This window comes from Rhea pennata, chromosome 5, assembly GCF_028389875.1.
Source record: "Rhea pennata isolate bPtePen1 chromosome 5, bPtePen1.pri, whole genome shotgun sequence".
Lineage (NCBI taxonomy): Eukaryota > Metazoa > Chordata > Aves > Rheiformes > Rheidae > Rhea > Rhea pennata.
In genome coordinates this window covers 68,916,764-68,938,953 of record NC_084667.1, presented here as the reverse complement: position 1 = coordinate 68,938,953, position 22,190 = coordinate 68,916,764, and the positions used below count along the sequence as shown (strand labels likewise).

Here is a 22,190-nt window from a genome sequence, read left to right as displayed (position 1 = left end):
GTCGGGCATACTTCTTTAGTCAAAGCAAGGCGACCTTGACATACAAGCCTTTGAAGTCCATCTTTAACTCAGGTCCGACTAGCTGTAGTACTGCCTGGTTCGCTGTCACTGCTGCTGCTTGTTAATGATTAAACTAGTCCTTGGCGTGCGTTTCTGTTCATACGTGCCTGTGCCTTAAGGACATGATGCTATTCTCATCACCGGGGGCAAATTTTTTCTTTGGGGTGAAATGATCACTTTTAGTCAACGTAATTTTTTGTTGCTGCTAGTAGAGTACTCTGTTTCCAGCCATTCATTTCTTTTATGTCCTTTTATTGTAACTGACGTTTGTGCATCCTCACCACAAACTTGATCAAGAACAACTTCACCTGAAAATTAAACTATCACATTCTTATTCTCTTCCTCATCAAGTTATAGAAAGTCTCTTTATTAAGCAGAAGTCATCTGATTTTAACATTTTTGTAGAGAATATTTCATACTTCTAGTCATTGTTTCTCTCTCTACCTTTTCTAGTTTTATTACATCATTTTTTCAAAATGAGATGGCAAGAACAGTGTCCACTCTTCTAGATGTGGATACAGCAAGAATTCATACAGTGATGCAGTAGTGTTTTCTGTTTGGCCTCATTTTATTTTCTCAATTCTATCATTGAATATTGTGAGTCTTGTGCAACACTTTGCAGTCATTTCAGACCTCTTGGATTGCACTGCTAGCTAGTTTGGAATTGGTGCCTCCTTTGAGGGCGCAAATTTCTGCCTGGCAATGTCAGTCTACCTGCAGGTTTCTGCTGAAGCACTGGATGTGGGAGGGGAGGGTCCAGCAGTCTGGAATAGCCCGTGGTGTTGCTTCCATGTTTCCTGCTTTCTTTTGGTTTGCAAATAGGCCGCTTAGCTATGTAACTGTGTGCTAGCTTATAAAAGCTACTGTGCCCACAGCACTGATCATTAAATTGCATTGCTTTTGTCCTACATCTAAAGCAAGAATGTATGGTATACATTGTATATTATACATAGTATATTATCTATGTGTGGAGTAGAATAGTATGTAATAGAGTAGACAGTATGCATATGCTAATAATTTTTGTGACTTTTGTGACAATACTTTTGGTATTTTTGCAATTTATTACTTTTGTATGTGCAGAATTTATCATTTTGAATTCATAGTGCTGCTGTTAGACCGAGGCATTGGAAAGCATTTCATGTATTTTGTAGTTCCTCAGGTTCCTTAAGGTCCTATTCACTACTGAAAAGTAACCGATGGAAAATATTTCTAATAACTAGTTCTTTTGCACTGGTTTTGGTAAGTTTGGTTTCTGGTTCCAGTAGAACAAAATTTGTTACAGCATTGTCATAAAATTATTCAAGAAACAGCTTTAGCAATGGACTCCCTTTTCTTTGGGTACTTGGAAGCATTTATAGTAGTTGTAGAGTTTCTCTGGTGTAAAGCAGCTGTCATAAAACTTCTTGGTTTCCCAATAGGGCCAAGGCTGCTTTTTTATCCACATAATTTTCATGTTTAAATTCTATAATGATATCCTTCCTGAAAAAAATATTAACTCCACACAATGTTTATTATGTTTTCTAAAGCTAATGTGTAAATTTTAGTTCTCCAAAAAACCTTATTATTTCTAAGAAGTCTATCTTTTGGATAGCAAATGTTAGACACACTCTGGAGATTGAATACTAAGATATTTAAACTTTTTACAAAGGATTAACTCGTACAAGAAATGAACTTGGTCGTAATGAGGACTTCATGAAGCTGTATCAGCAGCTAAGGGACATGTTTTCAGACACATCTCTGACTTCAGCAAATGGAAGTCTTTACAAGGAAAGAACAGGTCAGTATTTCCCTTTTAAAGACACAACATTTACTTTCTGCTTCTTCCTTAATTCAAACTCTGATAGAGCAGAGCCAATGTTAAATGAAACAGGAGATACTTGTGCGTGGTCCGCAGATGCACAAAGACATTCATTATGATACTTGGCTAGTATTCTTCATTCAAGATGAAATTTTCACTGGGCTGATTTTTTGTATTTATCTTTTTTTTAGTCATTCCAGTGACCTTCAAATGAACTTCGTGTATTTGAAGCTGTTGATTTGAATCAAAATATAAGGATAAAATATTCTTAAGTAGGCTGACTGTACATCTTTAAAATGTGACCATAATGAAAGTAGTAATAAATTTTCAAAATTTGTTTTTTTTTCTGTAAATAATTCACTGAAGTTTTTGTTTAGGTGAATGGAATTGGAACTAGTGTCAAGAATTTTTATGTCTGACTCAGAGTTAGGATGCAAGAAAGTGAAGTTCACTGACACATTATACTTACTGCGGGTGTACTTATATCTTTAATTGCTTTGTGTCCTTTCCAGTGTCTGAAAATAAAAAAGAATTTATTTATAGTCATCCAAAATTAAGGAAATTGGAAGAAATTGTAACAAAACACTTTGAATCCTGGAATAAAGGATGTTCTGGTAAGTACTTAAAACTTAGAGTATCTGAAAAGTTGAAGTTGTGGATTGAAAATGAGTAATATCCTACTTACTTACTGCCTAATTTAGTCAAGTGTTTCTTTATTGTCTTGCATGTATGTGTCTCCTCCATGTGAAAAAACTCTTCTTTTGAAAAACTATCCAAATATTGTTTTTTTTTGTAAGTTATCACAATTAATTTGATATTAACTGTTCTAACCACTTAGTAAAGCTATGATAGCCAACTTTTACTGGTGTTACAGTGTCTCGTGATTTTTATAACCACAGAATTTGCTCTAGAAGCCAGCTCTCAAAGTAGTGATATCATAAACTATACTCTCCTTAAAAGTCAGACCTTCTCGCTAATACTGTTACAAATAATGCATTAATGTGTGAGTTGGTGCTGTAGCCTGCAACCATCAAAGATAAATTATCAGAAAAGAAAAACTCAAATGTTTGGCTTTGTCAGTATAATGAAAATGTAATGTTGAGTTGGACTGAAAATTATTGAAGGTTTCATTTTGTCAGTGTGTACATGCGTGTTTGAGTACATATCTGCATTAGTTTTTGTAGCATACTTTGGAGGATTACAGGGCTTGTTCTTCAAAAGATGCTTTTTTAAAAAAAAAAAAAAGAACTCTTCTCTTTATCTTGTTTAAGGAGAGAAATGATGCAATTCACTTAGAGTTTAAGGATAAAATGCTTGGAGATTCTATGAAAGGGCATAAGTCAATTAGCATAGATGTATGATTACTTAAAGGACAAATACAAAATATTTGCTAAAGTATATTTTCTGATTAATTTAAATGATTAAAGTGAATTAAGGTCCAAAACGATTTTTTGTAGATCAATTATTCTTATAGTGTTGAGAAATTATAATAGCAAAATAGTCCCTCTTCTCTTTCGATCCTGTCCTGCAATTTCAAAAGGAAAAAATGAATTGAATATTTTGGGGGAAGAAAATCCCTCAATTCTTAATATCGGAGTCTTGCTTATACCTTTTTCTCAGAGAATTCTTAAAATCAACATCTATAAGAAATAAACTTGAGACAAATGAGTTTATAGCTATTATTACAGAGTGTTTTGTCTGTCCAGTCATATGGACTAAATGTCTGTGCCACTACTGCTGTCTTCATATTGTATTTGAGTATGAGGATACTGCCAGTAATCCAGCAACTAAGTTTACGGTAATCTTTTTACCCAAGCTTTCTTTTTACCAAGAAACTTTCTCAACCTTACAGCTTCTCTGATGGTGGCGTAGCTAATTACGTAATGTTAATTTGGTAGTTGCTGCAGATATGGTGCGTAGGTCTAGATGAATGTTGCACCTAAATAAATTAATTTACTACTAGATAATACATTGGATAGAGGTACCAGTGATTTACCTGGTCTACTCGTGGTATTTGTAAGGAATTTGAAATACTGGGCAGCACAGTATTGAAATACCGTTTATGAATTCTCGAAGGAGGCAGCTTCTACTATGGCACTCTTGGAAAGACTTTTTTTTTTGTTTTGTTGTTTTGCTCCTGAAACATCCAGTAGAGACTTGGATGACTACATAAAATATATCTTACAACTGGTAATACATGGGTATTTGTGCTTATCTGAAATTAGAATAAATTATGCAGAAAGGCCTTAAAAGTAAGTTTCTTTTGAGTATTTCATTCTTACCTTAATATGCTTCCAGTATTTTTTATGTCTTGATTATTACAGCTATTACTTTATGCTAGAGGTTTCGTCATCAAAGCATCAATTTTCCTTTTACGCTTTTATATAAAAATATGAAGTTCTTCTAGTGTTTTGTTTAATATGATATTAAAATAACTGAATGAAGATGTAGAATTAAGCTGACAGTCAGGTTTTGAGAATGGAAAAATTTGTAAGTTCTGTGCTGCTGGTATTTTTTATTCTGTACAATTTTGTCATTTCTGTATGCATATAGGAATGGAAAATATGTAATTAAGTTCTCTGTGAAGCCAGAAGTTAATTCCCTCCTCCCCTACAAATATAAATATAGAACTACTTTTTAATAATGCTAGCAAACATGTATATTTTGCCACCACCATCTATCATAGAGGAAAGCTGGAACACAGATAGTCTTAATGTTAAATTCACTTCCTTTTCTTTTTTAAGATGAATGGAGAATATATAGACAAGTTCATGATATACAACTAGTTACTAAGAATGATAACCTCGCAGGCCTCAGTTTGAAATCAGAACCCTTCTATTGCATTCTTCTTTCACTCATCCTTTTTTTTTTGCCTGGGCTAAAAGGGAGAACAACCATAGGGAATACCTGTGTCCTGAAACCAGTTCTCTAGATGCGTATAGTTAAATCTGAAACAAGGACAAACAATTGATCCTGAAGTCTGTGCCTATAATGCAAGGTTAGAAAGCACTTTAAAATTCAGTCTAATCACAAAGTTGGAGGCATCCTAATTACTAAGGGAATGTAGTAAGCTCCAGCTTGTATATCCTAAATTTATGCATCTCCAAACCCAATGTATTGGGTGATGGACAGAAATTCTGTGATACATTGTCATTTTATTTATTTGGTTTGTTATTCATTGTGTCATAGCATCTTTGATGATGTCTTTGCGCAATAACGCAAAACCTGTACTTCCACCCTGACTCCCAGTTTCTTGCAAGTAATCTTAAAACCCACATGCACAAAAGTAGCTACACCCTAAATTGTGTTCCTGGACTCTTAACTAAAGAGCAAACACACCCATGTCCTGATTTCTCCCTCCTCCTGACAAGTATTTGTCTCAAGTCTATCAATAAAAACCTGAGTACTTATTAAAATTCCAAACTTCAGTGCATACATCTTTGCTTCATCAGAAGACTCTGAAATAAAAACCTAATACAATTTTATGAGCAGTGGAAATACACTCAGCATTTGTTTCAGGAAACTCATGCGGGGAGTCACAGATAAACTCTCTGGGGGAAGACAGAAGCAAAGAAAACCCCCAAACCTAATTCTGCTTTGTTCCAGTTATGCATTACTCCTACGAGTAGTGCCAGTTTGCCTGAGCAAAATCTGAGCCATTTCTAACCAGTGCTATGATCAGGTTAAGTGTTGTGATTCCTGTTCATGTTCACCCCTGCTTCAGGAGCAGCAATTCAGGTGAGTGCAAGATAACATTCTGGCCAGTTCTTAAGAAATGATGGCTCAGCATAATGAGCTTCTCCTGGCTAATCTTCCATACCTGGATTACTTGTCAGATTGATTATGGGCTGCTAGTGTCTTGAATTTTTGTCAGTCTGGTTTCAGGTAAGGTCAAGGAGGAAAGGGCAGCACTATAAGATCTTTTACAATATGAAAACAGACATAACAGAATAATACTGAGTATTACTGCTATTCAAGTCATGACAATATTGTGAACAACATTATTCCATATCTTTTTTTTTAATATGAAGTTAGTGGCAGAAAATAATGTGAACTCAGGTAAGTAGAATACGTCCAGCCTGCACTTACTCTAGAATATATGGTTTATCAGTCTGTTAAGCATGGCAAATTGTGGAGAATATATTATAGAAGTGTTGTAATTCTCTGGTTCCTAGTTAAAAATCTTGAATCATATTTGCCATTTGATTTCTAGGCCTTCCTTGGGACTGCCTTCTGTACTTGACAGATGAGCTTGAATGTCACCTGCAATTTACTGAAACAGTGTAGTGGGAATCATAGAATAGCTTAGAAGAGTTGGACAGGACCTCTGGAGGTCTTCTCATCTAACCACCTTGGCTGTCAGCCTCAAGAGTGAGATTTGTTTTGACTAGAGGCAGCAGTTTTCATAACCCACCCGTGAATTCAAGGTTTATCTTAGAAAGAAATGGGGAAAATGATTAACTTGCACCTTGTCCATTTAAAGCAGCAAAGACTACTTTGACTTAAGCTGCTCAAAGCATGTCTGTGCACCTTTATGCAAAATTAAAAATGAAATGGAATTTTTGCTAGCTGGTCAGAGAAATGTATGTATTTTTCAATCATACTTAGCTTTAACATCAGGAAACAGCTTGATACCACAGTTACAGGCATAGCATACAATAGTTACAGGCTTGATACTATAGTTACAGGCAGGTTATTTTAGTATTTGGAGGAACAGACAGAGCGGACTGTTCAAAAGCCTGGCGCGTTGCTCACATGGCTTTGCTGGTGCGCTGGAAGGCAGAGAAAACCTTACACATAAAGAAAAAAGTTCAGTGCCCAAAGACAAAATCTGAACTGTGGCAGTGTAATGCAAGAAATATGTGTCTGGTGAGAGGCACCTTGCTAAGAAAACCTGCCTGGTAGTTGATAATCGTGTGTCAGCTCTTTCTCTGCTTGTTACTGCTGCAGGAGTATTGTGATGGGAAGGGAGCAGTTGTGGCTTGTCTGGAGTCTAAGCATGATCGCCTGCGAGGAATACTTGAGTATGTGCTCTGGAAATTGGAAGGGTTTTTTCTTTAAAAATTGGTAGTTGGCTTGTTAAAATCTTCTATAAGTAATGTCCTGGATTTCCATGAAGTTCTGTTTTCCTTGTGGTATATTGGCTGATCGTTGAATGCCTGAACAGGAAATAGATTTTGTTGTTTGAAGAGAATTTAATGAAATGGCTGCATTTTTTTGACTGATTTCAACATCTGGGTGTGACTGTAATAGTATTGTCAAAATAAACTATCTGTAGAGTAAAAAGGCACAATGTTTCACTTTCTCAGATGATTTAAATGCCCTGCTATCCACAACTTCAGAGTAAATTAATCAAACCAGTTATTTTCTTCTCTTTTTTGAGGTAATTGTTATTTTTGCCATTAAAATGTGTAATACAAAGAATGATGATGACAGGTTGTTCAGATGCAGTAGATCCCAGCAGATAAGAGAGGTTTTTGGACATTTATTTTTCTACTGTCATAAGGATCCTAGGTTGTAGAACTGGAGTCCTAGGTTGTAGAACTGGAGATGACTCTTTGCAGTAGATTGTAAAATGCTGATACACAGCTCTTGTGCTCCATCGCGCTCTGTGCTGGACTAATGATAACAGTGCTTTTTATTGCCATGCATTGATAACCTCATCTGCCTCTGAGCACTTAAGTAACAACTTTAGAAATCACATTATAGTCTCCTTGGAAGAAGGCATTTTAAACTTCTCTTCAAGACCTTACCAGCAAACTTGAGCTTTTCAAAGCAGCATTAATAATGGTACCTCAGAGGTAAGAAATTATCAGCATAACTGGTGCAAATTCTGCAAAATTTGAACACTGCTTTGATTCCAGGGAGGAGTCGTTTGGCCAGGTGAGTCTCAGAGCATTTTCTGAGAATGATGCAGTTTGCCTAAACAGACTGAGAAGTTCCTAATTGTCAATTTTGTCTACTGATATTTTGGATTGACTTTTTTTTAATAAGTGAGAAATCAAAATACAGTATATTTGGACAAAATGTTCTGACCTTTGAGTTGGTCGAGAGCTGGGAATTTGTAATTTGTGGGAAGACCTGTCCTCATATTATTGTTATTTAATATTACTATTATTTTAAAAATACATATAAAAATGCTTTTATGGCTTTTTTTTAAATTAAACAGGTCAAAACATGACTGAAAACAAATCGATGGACACCAGAGTAATGATCTTCTCATCATTTCGAGATAGCGTGCAAGAAATTGCAGAGATGCTTTCCCGGCTCCATCCTGTTGTCAGAGTCATGACTTTTGTTGGCCATTCCACAGGGAAGAGCACCAAAGGCTTCACGCAGAAGGAGCAACTTGAGGTAAAGAGAAGATGAGATTTGGAAATGGTGTTATAAGGAGAATTCATTGTATAAATAATTGTAGGAATAATTAATGTAGATTGTATAGCGGTGACTGAGCCTTACGGTATCATTAGTGAATTTCCATGTAACACAATTGCTTCTAGAGTATCTGAGATTTTACTCACTGTATAAATGGAAATATTTTATACATTTATGTCTGCATAATGTTAAGAAATGCTAAATATTACGTATTTGAAAATGTGGAAAAATATTTAAATATTTTTTTGTTTGCTTAGGGGATGTTTTTATTGTAAATAGAGAAAAGATATCCTTAAATTTTGATTAAATATATATATATTTGTAAGTACCTAATTGTGAACTTGGGAACATAAATTTAAAAATCAGAATAAGATGTGCTTTCTCTCCTTTATTTAAGAAAAGACGAATCAGGTGTTGATAGTATTAGTGTGTTGCATTTTGACCACCAGTTCTGAATGAAGTAGTTGACAAATTTGGAAAGGCTGATTGCACATTTGTAACCTTAAAATGTCATTCAGTTTTTCAGCTTCTGGATGAAGCTAATAAAAAGTGCTACACGTGTATAAGGAGCTTTCTAGCTAACCTGTTCAATCTATTTTTAATCTGTTATTCAGGTGGTGAAACGCTTTCGTGAAGGTGGATATAACACTCTGGTCTCTACGTGTGTTGGGGAAGAAGGCTTAGACATTGGAGAAGTCGATCTCATAGTCTGCTTCGATGCTCAGAAAAGTCCGATTCGCCTTGTGCAGCGAATGGGCCGAACGGGGCGCAAGCGGCGAGGCAGGATCGTAGTTATCCTTGCGGAAGGGCGGGAGGAGCGGGTGAGTGTGGCGCTTTCCTCCCTACCGCGCACACAGGCTGGGGGAAAGCAAAACGACTGCTCAGCCTGCTGCAGAAAACTGTATACCCTAGGCTTGAAATCATGACAACCATGACCTCTCATAGCAGCGTTTTAAAAAGGGAAGGAAAGTTGGGTAGCCTGGAATATTTTAAAACTCTGTGCACTTTCTCAATGTTCAGATCTTGGAGCCATTGTTCTTAATACCTCTTATTTTTTAAATGATAAAATGAAATGCAGAAAAGGATGGGGTTTTGTTTGTTTGTTTGGGGCCTTTTGGCCAAAGCCGCAGAACAATCTGCGGAACAGTCAGTAACGAAGCTCAGAGCAGAGGGCTGAAGAAGTGTCTCGGGCTGATTTGCTGACGACATTGTGCTTTCAGACGAGTACTTAGTTGCAGCAGTCTTGCGTGTGAGGTCTGAAGAGATCAGCTTAAGTGGAAATCTACTTTTGCTAAATTCCTGAACCTCAGCGCTCCGCTCCGGTATAATTAATCTTCTCTGACTGCAGGCTGCCTCTTGGGAAACTAGCGTACCGCGGAAACGCGCGCGGTGAGGCTGGGGCCCGCTCTCGGCCCCGTCGGCACACGGCCCAGCTCCGCCGCGCGGTCGCACCGTTGCCGGACCGGACCCACGGGAGGCGGCGAGGCCGTCCCTCTTGACGGCGGCGTGCGGTTAGTCCGGTTGCAGTGAAACGCGCAGCTGCCTCTCTGCAGTTTTGGCGTGCACCCCCTTTTGGAGTGCCGGGCATCCGAGTGCGCTCCTCTGCTTGGGCTGCAAACCCGTTTAGTTCTGTGTTGGCTTTGGTTTTATTTTGCTGGCTGGGTAAGTTCTCAGATACCGTTTCATGAAGTGAAGTCTGAGACCTGTGTATGCCAAGGGTAGACTCAATATTTGTCTTGTTACTGTTTCGTTTATTGCAGTTGATGCGTTTCTGGTTTAAGCTGGTAGGTAGCAGAGATTTAAATCCAAGTGAGGGGTCAAATATTGTGGGTTTTTTTTTTCTTTTCTAATTTAGTTTCCTTCCAGCTCTCCTGTTAATGGGTAGATTCTCCTGTATCACATAACTTGTAGCTAAGTAGTTGGTAGTCTCATAGTAACTCCTCTGAATGTGCCTTAGCATGGAGGGGAGCTGCTACCTCGAGATTTAGACCAACAAAAATATACAGGCCCAGAGGCGTTGCATGAGCACAAGGCCCCTCAGACTCGTTATCAGCCAAGCTGACACTGGCTGTGAAACAAAGAAAATGAGAAACATTTCAAAATACTGTTAAGCAATGAGTTCAGTAATATAAAGTTTGTTCCATAAAAATACTTCTTACCTGTTTTAGGAACAAAAATAAGATGCTGGATTGCCTGTGGGACAGTTTAACATAGCTAGCTATTAGCCTCCTTCACTTTTATCTGTCTTCCTGAATACAAGCTTCAAAGGTCGTCTCTGCTGGGAAGGCAGCCGCTGTCCTTGGCAAATGTGGAGCAGTTAGTTGGCCCCCCCGACGTGCCGTCGCCAGCGGGGACCCGCAGCAGCGGTGCAGAGAAAAGCATTGGAACGAGAGATGTGAAAAGTGCAGGCTCCTTTCTTTCCTTCCTTTCTCCATCAGTGACTTTATTCTTTGTTTCACAATAAGAAGGGAGTGTTGTTAAAAGAACTTGAAGTATATGTGACAAATACAAATAACACTACACCTCATTTTGCATCACCTCCTTTTTTTGTTTCTATTGTAATCTAATTTGCCTCATCCCTGTACCTATGGCAGTTTGTGAATTCCTCTAGGCAAGGGCTGTGTGTTTCTTTTTTCTCAAGTGCTGTGCCCAATTTGATCTATTTACAGACTGTAAATATAGGGGTATATCAAGGTTTATGTTTTGGCTGATGTATCTTTAGGATTTCTTATTCTAAGACATGCTTGCATTTTGAAGAACAATCATTGTTCTTTGTTACTTCTTTGCTTTTACCACAATTGCTTTGATTGTTTTATCTAAACACAGAAGATGATCATTCAAATTTAATTTGACTTAGATATTTTAGAATGGATGTTCCTTATAAAAGGAGAACTTAGTAACTGTTTTTTTAAGTAATCATTACGGTATTTTCAGTGCAATCTTATTGCTTTATTGTTTTCATCTACATCCTTCTGCTCCTTCCCTTTGTTTTTGTTACCATAACGTGGAGTCATACTGCAAGTTGGGTACTTGTTCAAGTGCTTTTGTTGACCTAACTGACCATATTCATGGAAGAGGGAATCTGGTTGGCTGTTTGCGCTTTGTATCGTATTTTGGTTTAGGTTTTTGATTTTGCAGCTTTGTACTGGAACATGATGAAATAATGAGAAACCCCATAGCTACTCAGGTGTGCTTTTGCTTTTGATAAAGTGACATCAAAAAAACAGTTCAACAGCAAATGACTTAATGCTGTCTTTTACAGACTTACAATCAAAGCCAGTCTAACAAGAAGAGCATTCACAAAGCTATTGCAGAAAACAAAATGCTTCATTTTTACCAGCATAGCCCACGTATGATTCCAGAAGGCATAAATCCAAAGTTGCATAAAATGTTCATCACTACGGAAAAATACGAACCAAACAGTTCAGGAGTGCTTTCCAAAGAGAGAAGATCTAGTTCTCTCCAGAACAAATCTGCTCTTTTTTCCTGTGTCACTGGTAAGAGGATTATGGTGTTTCCGTAAGCACTGTGTAAGCTGGTATCTTCATGTTATATTACAGCATATCAAAACTGTGTGCTCACGTGAGTTCTGGCTCTGTAGTGAAAGTGTCATTTCTATCAGCTGAACCTCTCACTTGGGATATTGTGCCAACAACTACTTTAATTCTACATTCTGTTTTTCAAATTGCTGTTCTGTCCTTAAATGTCTGTACTTCAGATCAGACATTTGTTTCATCTTTCTCCGATGAGTAAGGGCCAGAACCTCCAGCAACTTCTACAGCTAGAAGAGGCAAACGTTAGTGATGCCTTTGAAAGCATCTAATATGTGTATGTCAGTTGACATAATCGTTACTAAATGTTTAATGATAATTCTGTACTAAATTTGTTTTTTAGGTATAACACTTGGACTTAATGATTTTATTAATACAAGGAATGGCTTCTTTCTACCTTTCCAAATGACGATAGTAGAGAAATGCATTAAAAGTAAAGGAATTAGAGGGAGGAAAAGAGGAGGCAAGGGTAGTTTATTTATGAATTGCACGCTAGTGGAGAAAAGTGAATCTAAAAAGAGAAATTGCTCCTCATCTGACTCCCTCATTTGGCACTGGAATACTCAGTAAACTAAATATAACTTTTGTAATTGGAGGAAAAAGCTAATGTTCTGTAAATACTTGGAAATTTTCACGCTAGATTTAGACTAGCATTAAAGACCAATAGGAACTATTTTGAAGGAAGAAACTCCTAAGACTCCAGTAGCTTTGTATATCAATATCTATGTAGTTAGACTATAAGGGTTAATGTTCTTAAAGGCTTCTAAGCTTAATTTTTTTATTATCAGAATATACATCTGATCTTTTTCTGAATGTTATCCAATAAAAGCAAAAGGCTGAACACAGGAAGAGAAAGCAAGCTAGGAAATCATGCAGGAATAAAAAGCAGTTTTTCCTTTGCCTGCTCCTGTTATCTCCCGTTCTGCGGGGCAGAAACGTAAAGCACAGAGGGATTAGTACCATGAGTCCATGCATGTCATCTACAGCCCAAACCCCCTTTGTGAGTATGCCTGGGCTGCAGACACAGCTGTGGCACAGCTAGGATGATGCTCCTGATGTAACGTCTTCCCACTCTGCCACTGGAGTCCCAGATAAAGCTTGCTCATCTCGGTTTTGCACACAACCCAGATGACAGCTGGTAAGGAAAACCAGGGGAGGTATAAACAGACACACAACCTGCAATAAAATGAACAGAGCAAAACACGGAATTAAAAACATCATTTCAGAATGTTTAGAAAAGTCTGCCATAGGAATGAGAGGCAGTAAGTGCATACAGCAGGTAATACGCTGAACACATTTCCTGCTGAGGGCATAGCACCTTGCAGGCTGTAATTACCAGGTTCCTTTTGGGTGAAATAGGTTAGCAGCTGCCACAGTTGAAGTGCGTAGTGTATGTGGTGATCTCTCAGTTGCTGCGGATGACCATGATTGACTTCTGTCTCGCAAGTGTTACATGAGTGCAAACTCTTGAAACTCTTTTCATCTTGAGCACAAGCTTTATATATATATGGATTTATCAAAGTCATCTTCATTACTATATGAAGCAAGTGGCAATCTGTTTCTGTCATTGGTGATATTCAACGTAAATCTTGAAGAGAAAGGTTTTTATTTTTTTTCTTGTTCTTATTTTAGTGCTTCCTGTCACATTGGAAAAATGAGAGCCAGCAGTAATGAATATGTTGTATATGTTCTTTCTTTCTCTCTCTTGCTTGCTAAAGCTGAGGAACATATTAGGGAGTGTACTAAAGCACAGACGAAAGAGAGTGGTTTTGCATTTAAAGTATTTGACTAGGACATATTGGAGGCAAAAATCTCTGAACAGGTATCTTTGGAGAAAGCTCATGAGTTTTTGGTCTTTTTTTAGGTTATAAAACAAGAATAAACATTTATCCCATAAGGTAATTGAAAAGGTGAAGATGGTGAAAGATCTGGATTGTTATCTCCAAGGTTATAATCCTTCTAAGTCTCTGCAGATCTCCCTGTTCTGAGAGAGATATGAAGCCACAATAAGCATGACACACAATAGCTAGTGTCCATTAAAACATGCTTTTCTCACACTCTGTTACTGGTATCTTAAGTGTCATTTTGAGCTATCAATATTTTTTTTCTTTTTGCTTTGCATTTGTCCAGGTGAACTCTCATTTTGTGAGTTGTCTTCCTCCTGATTCTTCTCACTCTTCTCCCCTCTTCCCAGACTGTATCAACCTTTGAGTCATCTCTAGCTATGTGTTTTTTAATATCTTCATATGATTTTCTTAATTACGTTTTTTTTTACCCTAACCACACAGTCATCTTCCTCTGCTGTCCTTTTCTAAAGTATGCCAATGCTGCCTTTAGTCCTCTCTAGTGTTTTGATGCTTTTTCACTAGCTTTTCAATATAGTTGGGGCAAGGCCTTCAGGTAGCTGAAAAAATTTCAGCATTCATCTCCTGTTCAAATTAAACGTACACAGTAATTCACTTTGACTTCTCAAGCAGCTGGCAAAAAACTCTATGGGAAGACTGCAGAAGGCTGCTGTTTTGAATGTTTAAATAAGTCAAGCACTTACTGTTCTTGACATGTGCTTCAGTTGTTTATGGGCAGATTTCTTGTGCGGATAGCCCTGGTTTGGTAGGGGGGCACGCTGCTTGGTACGCTGTGCTAAGAGTGTAACCCTTGGCACGAGCCTCCTGTCAGCTTTATCTTGTTCTGGTTTTCCTCAAGAATGAGCTTTCTTCATCTGATGAAGACAACATTCAGCCTTTGGCTTTTGAAAACTCAATCATCTGCTGCTTTGTGTGTGCTAATTAAAAAACAAATTTTCCTTTGCCTCCTTTGGGTTGCTGCTTCCCATTGTTTTCAGGATGAGCGCTGCATAAAACTTTCCTAATGCTTTTTCTTTTGTTTGCATGTGCTTTTCTTTTTTTTAACTTAAACTCATTTCAACTGCACCTGTTTTGAATTACTTATTTCAGCCAGTGACATGGCTTTGCAAAATGCATCTTTCTTGTGTAGTCCAGCCTGCGGCAAAAGAGCTGCTTGTGCTGCTCAGGGAAGCACGAGCCTCATTCTTCATCTAGTCGAAAGCAACCCCTGCCATGATATTGCGCCTGTGGCTTTCCCTGACGTTCTCCCACTCCCCCTTTCCGTCTCGCAGATTCCCTTCCCGCGCTTTGAGGAAAGGAAGCGTTCTTACTCTGTTTCGTTGGCTCGAATTGCGTGGGGAAACCCGCCGAGCCTTGCAGCAGTTGAACGGCGATGGGTGTGTGCGAGTGTATCGGGGCTGGCCGCGTACCCAGCCCAGCACCGGGGCTGCCTGGGCCAGAAGACCATGAGATAGGCTTTTCTGATAAATGCTCTTTGCTTTCTGGTCTTTCAGGTCTCTTTTTTTCCTTCTCTACTACATTTCTGTGCTGGTTATGAAGAGCGTAACATCTCCTAGAAATGTTATAGTAGCAATATTGATCATCTTCTCTCTCTCTCTCTCTCTCTCTTTTTTTTCTATAACCATAGCCTTAAAATCTAACGAACATTGAAGCCTTTTTCCAGCTGCGAAAGACATTTTCTCAACGAGACTTGAACCTAGTTCTCAAAACTTTCAGGATCTGTTTTTGAGTCCCTAATAAACACTGGCAGACTGTACTATGGAAGCATACTCTCCAGCAATTATAATTTGAGTGGATTGAGAGATATAGGCTGATTCCTCTTAAGTGGCATTAATTCAGAATAGGGTGTTGGCTACAGATTCATCCCAAATCCTTTCTGCAGTGGTTGCCAAATTAACTTAATTGTTTTTCTCCAAGCTTCATACATTTAGGCTCAAAGCAGTCATGTTCCAACTGCTCTTTTATGCAGATTCTTTGGGTGTTCCTTGCTATATTTGCGTTGATGCCTATTTTGAGGGATCTGACATTTTTCTTGCATGGAACTGGTAAAGGCGATAGTGGGTGTACTGAAGCTTGCTGTCAGACTGCCAAAATGACTCCATTTCCTCTTTGTCACCAGAGGTTACCGTCCTCAAGCCAAGCAGCATAAGGGCCTTATCTTCAGTAAGCTGTCATCTGAGCACTTACAGTGTACTCACAGAAAATTCAATTCTAAAATTGAAAAGAGTGATTGAGGGAATGACTAAGAAAATATTTTTGGCATAGCTAATTAACGACACTTTTCTATATTTAAAGAGTTTTCTTAAAAAGCTTTATTCTTTTTTATATTTGCAGTGTTTCTGCAAAGCTTTTCAGAAACACATGTACAAATTTAAGCCCTATATTTTCCTTGTGTACTGATTGCTGTAGTGTTTGCAGGATATATCCATGTTCTACACATGCATATGTATCTATGTATATGTTTGTTTATATGAAGTCTTCTCCCCAAATAATGTTTTGATGGGTAGCTTTATCCATAAATATAGTACATAGAATTGTGTCTCTATTTTGTTTCTAGCAGCAGATTGTCTATATCTGGTTTTGGCTGTGGCAGAAAGAAGTATGTTTTCTTTTGACTGGTATTGTACAAAGTTCTTATTGTTTATTCTTTTTCTTAAAGCAGAACTTATTTTTCCAAAATGATTTCTTTTTTCCCCACTAGGCACAAAGGAAATGCACTGTCATGAGAACTGGTCTCTGTCATCTGAGGAATTTGAAATATGGGACAAACTTTACAGGCTTAAAGAAAATGATGGAGTAAAGGAACTGATACTGCCTCAAATCCAGTTTGAAACTTTAGAAAACCTGGAGGAAATATCAGTGAGTTTAATCTAAATGTAATGTTACCTTTGACAGGAGACCTAGGGGAAACACTGTGTAACAAAATTAGCTATGAATCTTAAGGGATGCTTATCTTAAAAATGCAATTTTGAGACTTCGTTTTTGAGGTTAAAAATTTAGGAATTAGATGTCTTAAATATGTCCCTGACATTAGTTCTGTAAATTAGAAATGGATAAACAAAATACTACATCTTTTTTTCTTCTTTTTTCCCTATTGAAAAGACTAATCTAGTATTCAAAAAGTTCTGGTTTTGCCTCTAACAATTTCATACACGATGTTGTGTATTTATGATGATATTTTATCCATAGTTTTTCATTCCCTTATTTATATAATTATAATGGTATTACTAAAAGAAAAACTTAAGTTCTGCAAGCTCTGTTGTGATTCAGAGAAAAAAAAATGAGTTTATATGCATCATTTCACTGTTTAAAACAACGTCTTTGAAAAAACACGATCACACAAAACTTATAATAGTTTCATTTTAGACCAGCCTTAAAACCTTGGGATAATGTTTAGAAACTTTCCTGCATTCAGAGTATTTATTGTTTATTGTTTCTGATAAATAAGTAAACATTGGTTTTGCTGAACAATTTCTTGATTAAAATCTCTTTACTAATTTTAATTTCAAACTGCAGAAGCCTGAACAATTTCTTGATTAAAATCTCTTTACTAATTTTAATTTCAAACTGCAGAAGCCTGAACAATTTCTTGATTAAAATCTCCTTACTAATTTTAATTTCAAACTGCAGAAGCCTAAAGAGGAGGGCACTCATGAACTTTCCTTGTCTGAGTGGAGAATCTGGCAGAATCGTCCTTTTCCTACCTTTATGGTTGACCACTCAGATCGCTGTCACCATTTTATTAGTGTTATGGAAATGATAGAGATGATGAGGCACGAAAAGGTAAGAAGTTTGGCTGTCTGTAAGCATGTATGTGTATTTGATGCACACATGGGATATTTAAAAAATAATGAGTGCTCTACTTCTGTCTGATCAACTGAAACAAAAGGTGGGGAAATGTTTTCATGGGGCTAAATCAAGTATTATGAAAGGAACAATGTTCATTTAATTTTATTTACAAAATGTCTCCCATTTGTATTCTGGAATAATAAGTCTTTCCTACAGAAATTGCTTAAAAACAATGTTTTCCTAAAAAGAAAAAAAACACACATGAATCATTCTTGTTTTAATGGATTCAAGTACCAATTGTTTACAAAAAGATGTAAGATATAAGAACTAGTCACACTCTTAGTAAAGTCACTAAGAGTGATAGTAACATTATTCCAGAGTGTGATAGGAATCAAAAATAATTTTGTACCGTGTATATGCGTTAAATGCATCCCATAAAAATGATGAATGTATGTTGCATGTAATGTGCTTGTGTTTTGAGGATTTGGGGTTTTTTTTTACATGAGCTTTAATTAAAAACCTAATTACTCCTAAAAGTTAAGGGATAAGACCAGTATAGTCAAACAAACCTGGATAAAAACCATTTGGGAGATGAGAATTTTGTTTGCTAACAGTTGTAGATAGCATCTATACATTTATAATGAAAGACGTATATGGGAAAATGCATGCAAAAGTAGATCAGTCAACAGTACCTGAGGACTTTAATTGTTCACCGCACCATTTTTTTCCTCCAGTTTAGCTCTTGTGTATTCCACATACATTGTTTTTCGTGTGTTGTAGTTTTCTAGGTCATGAGAATCTGTTGCTAAGCTGCCAGTTTCCTGAATAACTAGAGTAATCAAGGAAGAGAATAGAAACATTGTAGTTGTACTCTTTCCTAGCAAAGAGTATTAATGGAAAATTGTAAATAGACTTTTAGAGCTAAGATAAGCTTCTCGACTTTGTCACAGAACAATGGCATTTTCAACTTCTTTGAGGTCTGCGTCCCCAAGCTGAGATCAGGAGTATGTTGCCAGAGAGAGAGGCTGTTGGGGGAGCTTTGGTGCAGAGAACGAAGAAGCCAGGAGGCAAAGAAATAGTTTAAAAATTTTAGAATTACTCTTCTAATTGAGAGCTTCCCTCCCTACAACCCAATTAGACACTCTCAGTATCTGTGACTTAAGTTCCTTCTGTGAAAGGGTGTTAATACAAGCGATCCATTCAGGTTTTTATGTAACTTCAAAGTTGTCATAGATGCTAAACCACTATGTGGCACCCTTAAAATAATTTTGATAGCAAATTCATTAATTACTAAGCAAGTCTTAAATCTTTTCCTAAAACTGTGCAAAAATAGATGCCAGAATTTGATTTATAAACCATAGTCATCACTTCAAACATTGCTGAGGTCTGTACTGACCAGGGAATGCGGGCAGGTTGTACAGTGCTGCTTTCTGTCAATGTAAGGATCTGCTCAGTAAACACAAGCTCCTTTCTCCAAGTATGTCAGAATAGCCTCATGTCCATCACATTGCAGTATTCCAAAGTCTTTTCACCTTCTTGGAAAAATGTTGGAAGAAATACATCAGGAAGAGATATGTCTATTAATTGACAACAAATGGTGAACAGTTGACTTCTACTTTTTTTTTATATAATCTAACAGTAAAATGCCACCTAATTGTAGTATAGTGTAGTTGATGTTCTCACGTCAACTGTTTATCTCTTCAGCTGCTTCCCTGCTCAGTGTTTCAGTCATTATCTGAATTGATTTTCAGCAAGCTTTCTCTCATCTGCCTTAACTTGTCATAGGTGGAGATGCTAAACTTTCTTGTCCGTTCCAGGAGAAATATATGATTGGATGTCATTGGCATTCTGCAAACACCTTCTAATGACTACACTGCATATGAGAGGTTATAACATGACACATCACTCCACCCTGTTGAACTCTTCTAGGGAAAAACAAAGCACTTGGCATAACTCTGACCACATCTGGTGAGGCAGAAGCTGAAAGGAAAACAGGCACCCAGTTTTCAAATGGCAGTGGTCTCTCTTAGAGTTAGACCGAATTGTCAAGGTTCGAGGACATCAAACTTTCCCATAATTTTTCACAAAAAGGAAAGAAACAATATGTCTTAATTCAATTTATCTGCACTGAACAGTGATTTCTTGAATGAAAATTTTGTTAATATTGTCTTAATAATTTTCTTAAGTTAGCCTTGACTTCTTAGAAAGACATTAACAGTCCTTTCAAGACATGATCTTAGTATGTTACCACTAACATTCATCAAAGATAAAGGAGGTGAAACCAGAGTCCAAGTTTGGGGTGAAATTCTCTAGATTCCATGACTTACACTTACCACTGGCACATTCCTTCCTGCCTATCACACTACCAGTGAAGGTAAAGCCTTTTTTCTCCCAAGCAAAGTTCCTTGCTCCCTGTGGAATGGTGTGTGGTTTTTATGGTGACATGGCTTTGGAACAGTCACTGAACTGAGGCAGTCTGTACTCATCGTCAGGGAGATTACATCAGAACAAACTTGCTGCCTTACAGTTTGCGAATACTCCAGTGAAGAAAATAATCTGTATTGCTAGTACAAGAGCATGTGTGGGTTTTCCCTTTTCTTTTGCTCCTCCCTCTCCTTCTTCTCCCTATTATTACTAATTTTCTAAGTGTTCCTAATTCACTCTACCTACAGCTTCACTTCCAGTGAATCTGAAAATGCACAGAGAAATGTGGCCATAATTGTATAGTAAATTGTATTTCCAGAGCAAGGAACCTATTAGCATAAAATATTATTTGAAACATCTCTGTTCTAAACCATTTCTGTTGGTGAGTGCCACTAACACTCACCAACGTTATCACTGCTGTGAATGAAGGTCATGACTATTATGATTGAACAATTTAATTTGGACTTGTGGAGGTCTCTGGTCCAATCTTTTTCTCAATGTATGGCCAGTGTAGATCAGGTTGCTCAGGGCCTTGCCAAGTCAAGTTTTGAGCATCTCCAAGGATGACAATTCTACAGCTTCTCTGGGCCCATGGTCCAGCATTTGACTACCCTCTTGGTGAAAAAAATTTCCTTCTAATATTTAATTAGAATTTCCCTTGTTGCATGTTGTGCCCATTAACTCTGGCCCCTCCAGTGTTCACCTTCAAGAGTTCTGGCTCTGTCTTCCCTATACCCTCACATTAAGTAGTTGAAGATAGCAATAAGATCCTTCTTTTGTAAGGGCTGAACAAAGAGTTGCATCAACCTTCCCTTGTGCATCCTTATGCTCCAGCCCCATGATAGTCTTGGTGGCCTCTACTGGACTTGCTACAATCTGGCAAAATATTTCTTGTACTGGGAGGCCTAAAATTGGATTAAGCACTTCAAATGTGGTCTCACAGATGCTGAATAGAGGGGAATAGTCACTTCCCTTGGCCTGCTGGCTACTCTGCTGCTAATGAGCCCTGGGTGTGATCAGCCGCCTTTACCACAAGGGCACACTGCTGTCTCATTTTTCTGTCCTGATGTTTCTCCCAGCCTGTTGATGTCCCTCTGGACAGCAGCCTTGCCTTCAAGTGTCTCAACTGATTTCCCTCATCCGATATCATCTGCAAACTTGCAGAGGGTATACTCTGTCCCGTTGTCCAGGTCGGTAAGAAAGACCTTAATCAGCAGAAACCACTGAGAAACACTGCTAGCAACCAGCCACTGGCTAGTCTTCATACTGCTATTCAAAACACTTCAAGCCTGGTAGATCAGCCAATTTTCTACCCACCTTTTAGTCCAGTTATTCAAACCATATCTCACCAGTTTAGCTATAGGATTGTGTCAAAAGCCTTGCTAAAGTCCAGGTAAACAACATCTAGTGCTCTTCTCTCGACCATAAAACCAGTTACATCTTCATAAAAGGCACTCTTGAAATATTTATTCCCTGTGTTTTATACACTTGTTGGGATATTTTCTTCAGAACTGGAATATTTTCTTAATAGTTTGATTTGAAATTTATATTTCTAGTTTCACGCTTTCATAATTCCCTTATGTGATATTACTTTACATCATTCCCAGCAATATTTCATATGAAAGCGTTCAAATTAGGGTCTTTCAAAAAACTAGAATCTTTCAAAAATTAAGCAATTTTTGCCAAAAACTGATTATGCCAGGTTGCCCATATCCAGACCTACAGGGGAGACTTGGATGGGATACTTTGAGAGTAAAAAAAGGAATCTGGAGATTTGTCAGCAATGTTTTAAACTGCTGTAGACTAATTAAATCAAGTTTGTTTAGATGGGCACGACTTGGTTATATTCCTGATTCTGATACTGTGTATGCATGAGTAACTGTGCTGGGAGAAATTGCACAGATTGGAAGAAATGCCTCAGTTCGCAAATCCAGCGCTGCTGGACCCAGTGCATTTCTCTTGCGATATGTTTTCGTGAACACTTCAGTTTAGCATAAGATTGGGAAAATCACATAGTTTAAAACCATGCTTTTCTGCCAAATTTGATTTCTGTCGTGTTCAGTGTCCTCTCTCGTTTCGCGAGATGACACAAACGTGGGCGCTCACTGGAGCCGTGGGCAGTTCAGGGACAAGACTGCCGCTCTTGGACGCGGTGCCGCCTCGGTGAGCTTAAGGTGCTTGTTCTGCGCGCTCACGTTTGCTCAGCGTACGGCACGTACAGCCCACGGGTCGGGACGTGGTTAATACATGCCCAGTGTTTTCCAGACTGCTTGGACACAGGGGTTCTTTGTGAAGACTCCTTCTGTAGGAGGTTCAAAGTTTCAGAAG

General features: G+C 37.8%; 1 protein-coding gene across 1 annotated transcript in view; it reads left to right on the top strand.

The window, feature by feature from the left end:
- The window catches only part of FANCM (FA complementation group M), a 78,236-nt gene that overhangs the window by 31,378 nt on the left and 24,668 nt on the right, over positions 1-22,190 (top strand). The window contains exons 7-13 of the mRNA XM_062577708.1: positions 1,709-1,837; positions 2,371-2,472; positions 8,028-8,212; positions 8,848-9,054; positions 11,496-11,730; positions 16,351-16,508; positions 17,280-17,432. Of these exons, the coding sequence (XP_062433692.1) occupies positions 1,709-1,837; positions 2,371-2,472; positions 8,028-8,212; positions 8,848-9,054; positions 11,496-11,730; positions 16,351-16,508; positions 17,280-17,432 (1,169 nt within the window). The remainder of the gene's footprint in view (positions 1-1,708; positions 1,838-2,370; positions 2,473-8,027; positions 8,213-8,847; positions 9,055-11,495; positions 11,731-16,350; positions 16,509-17,279; positions 17,433-22,190) is intronic.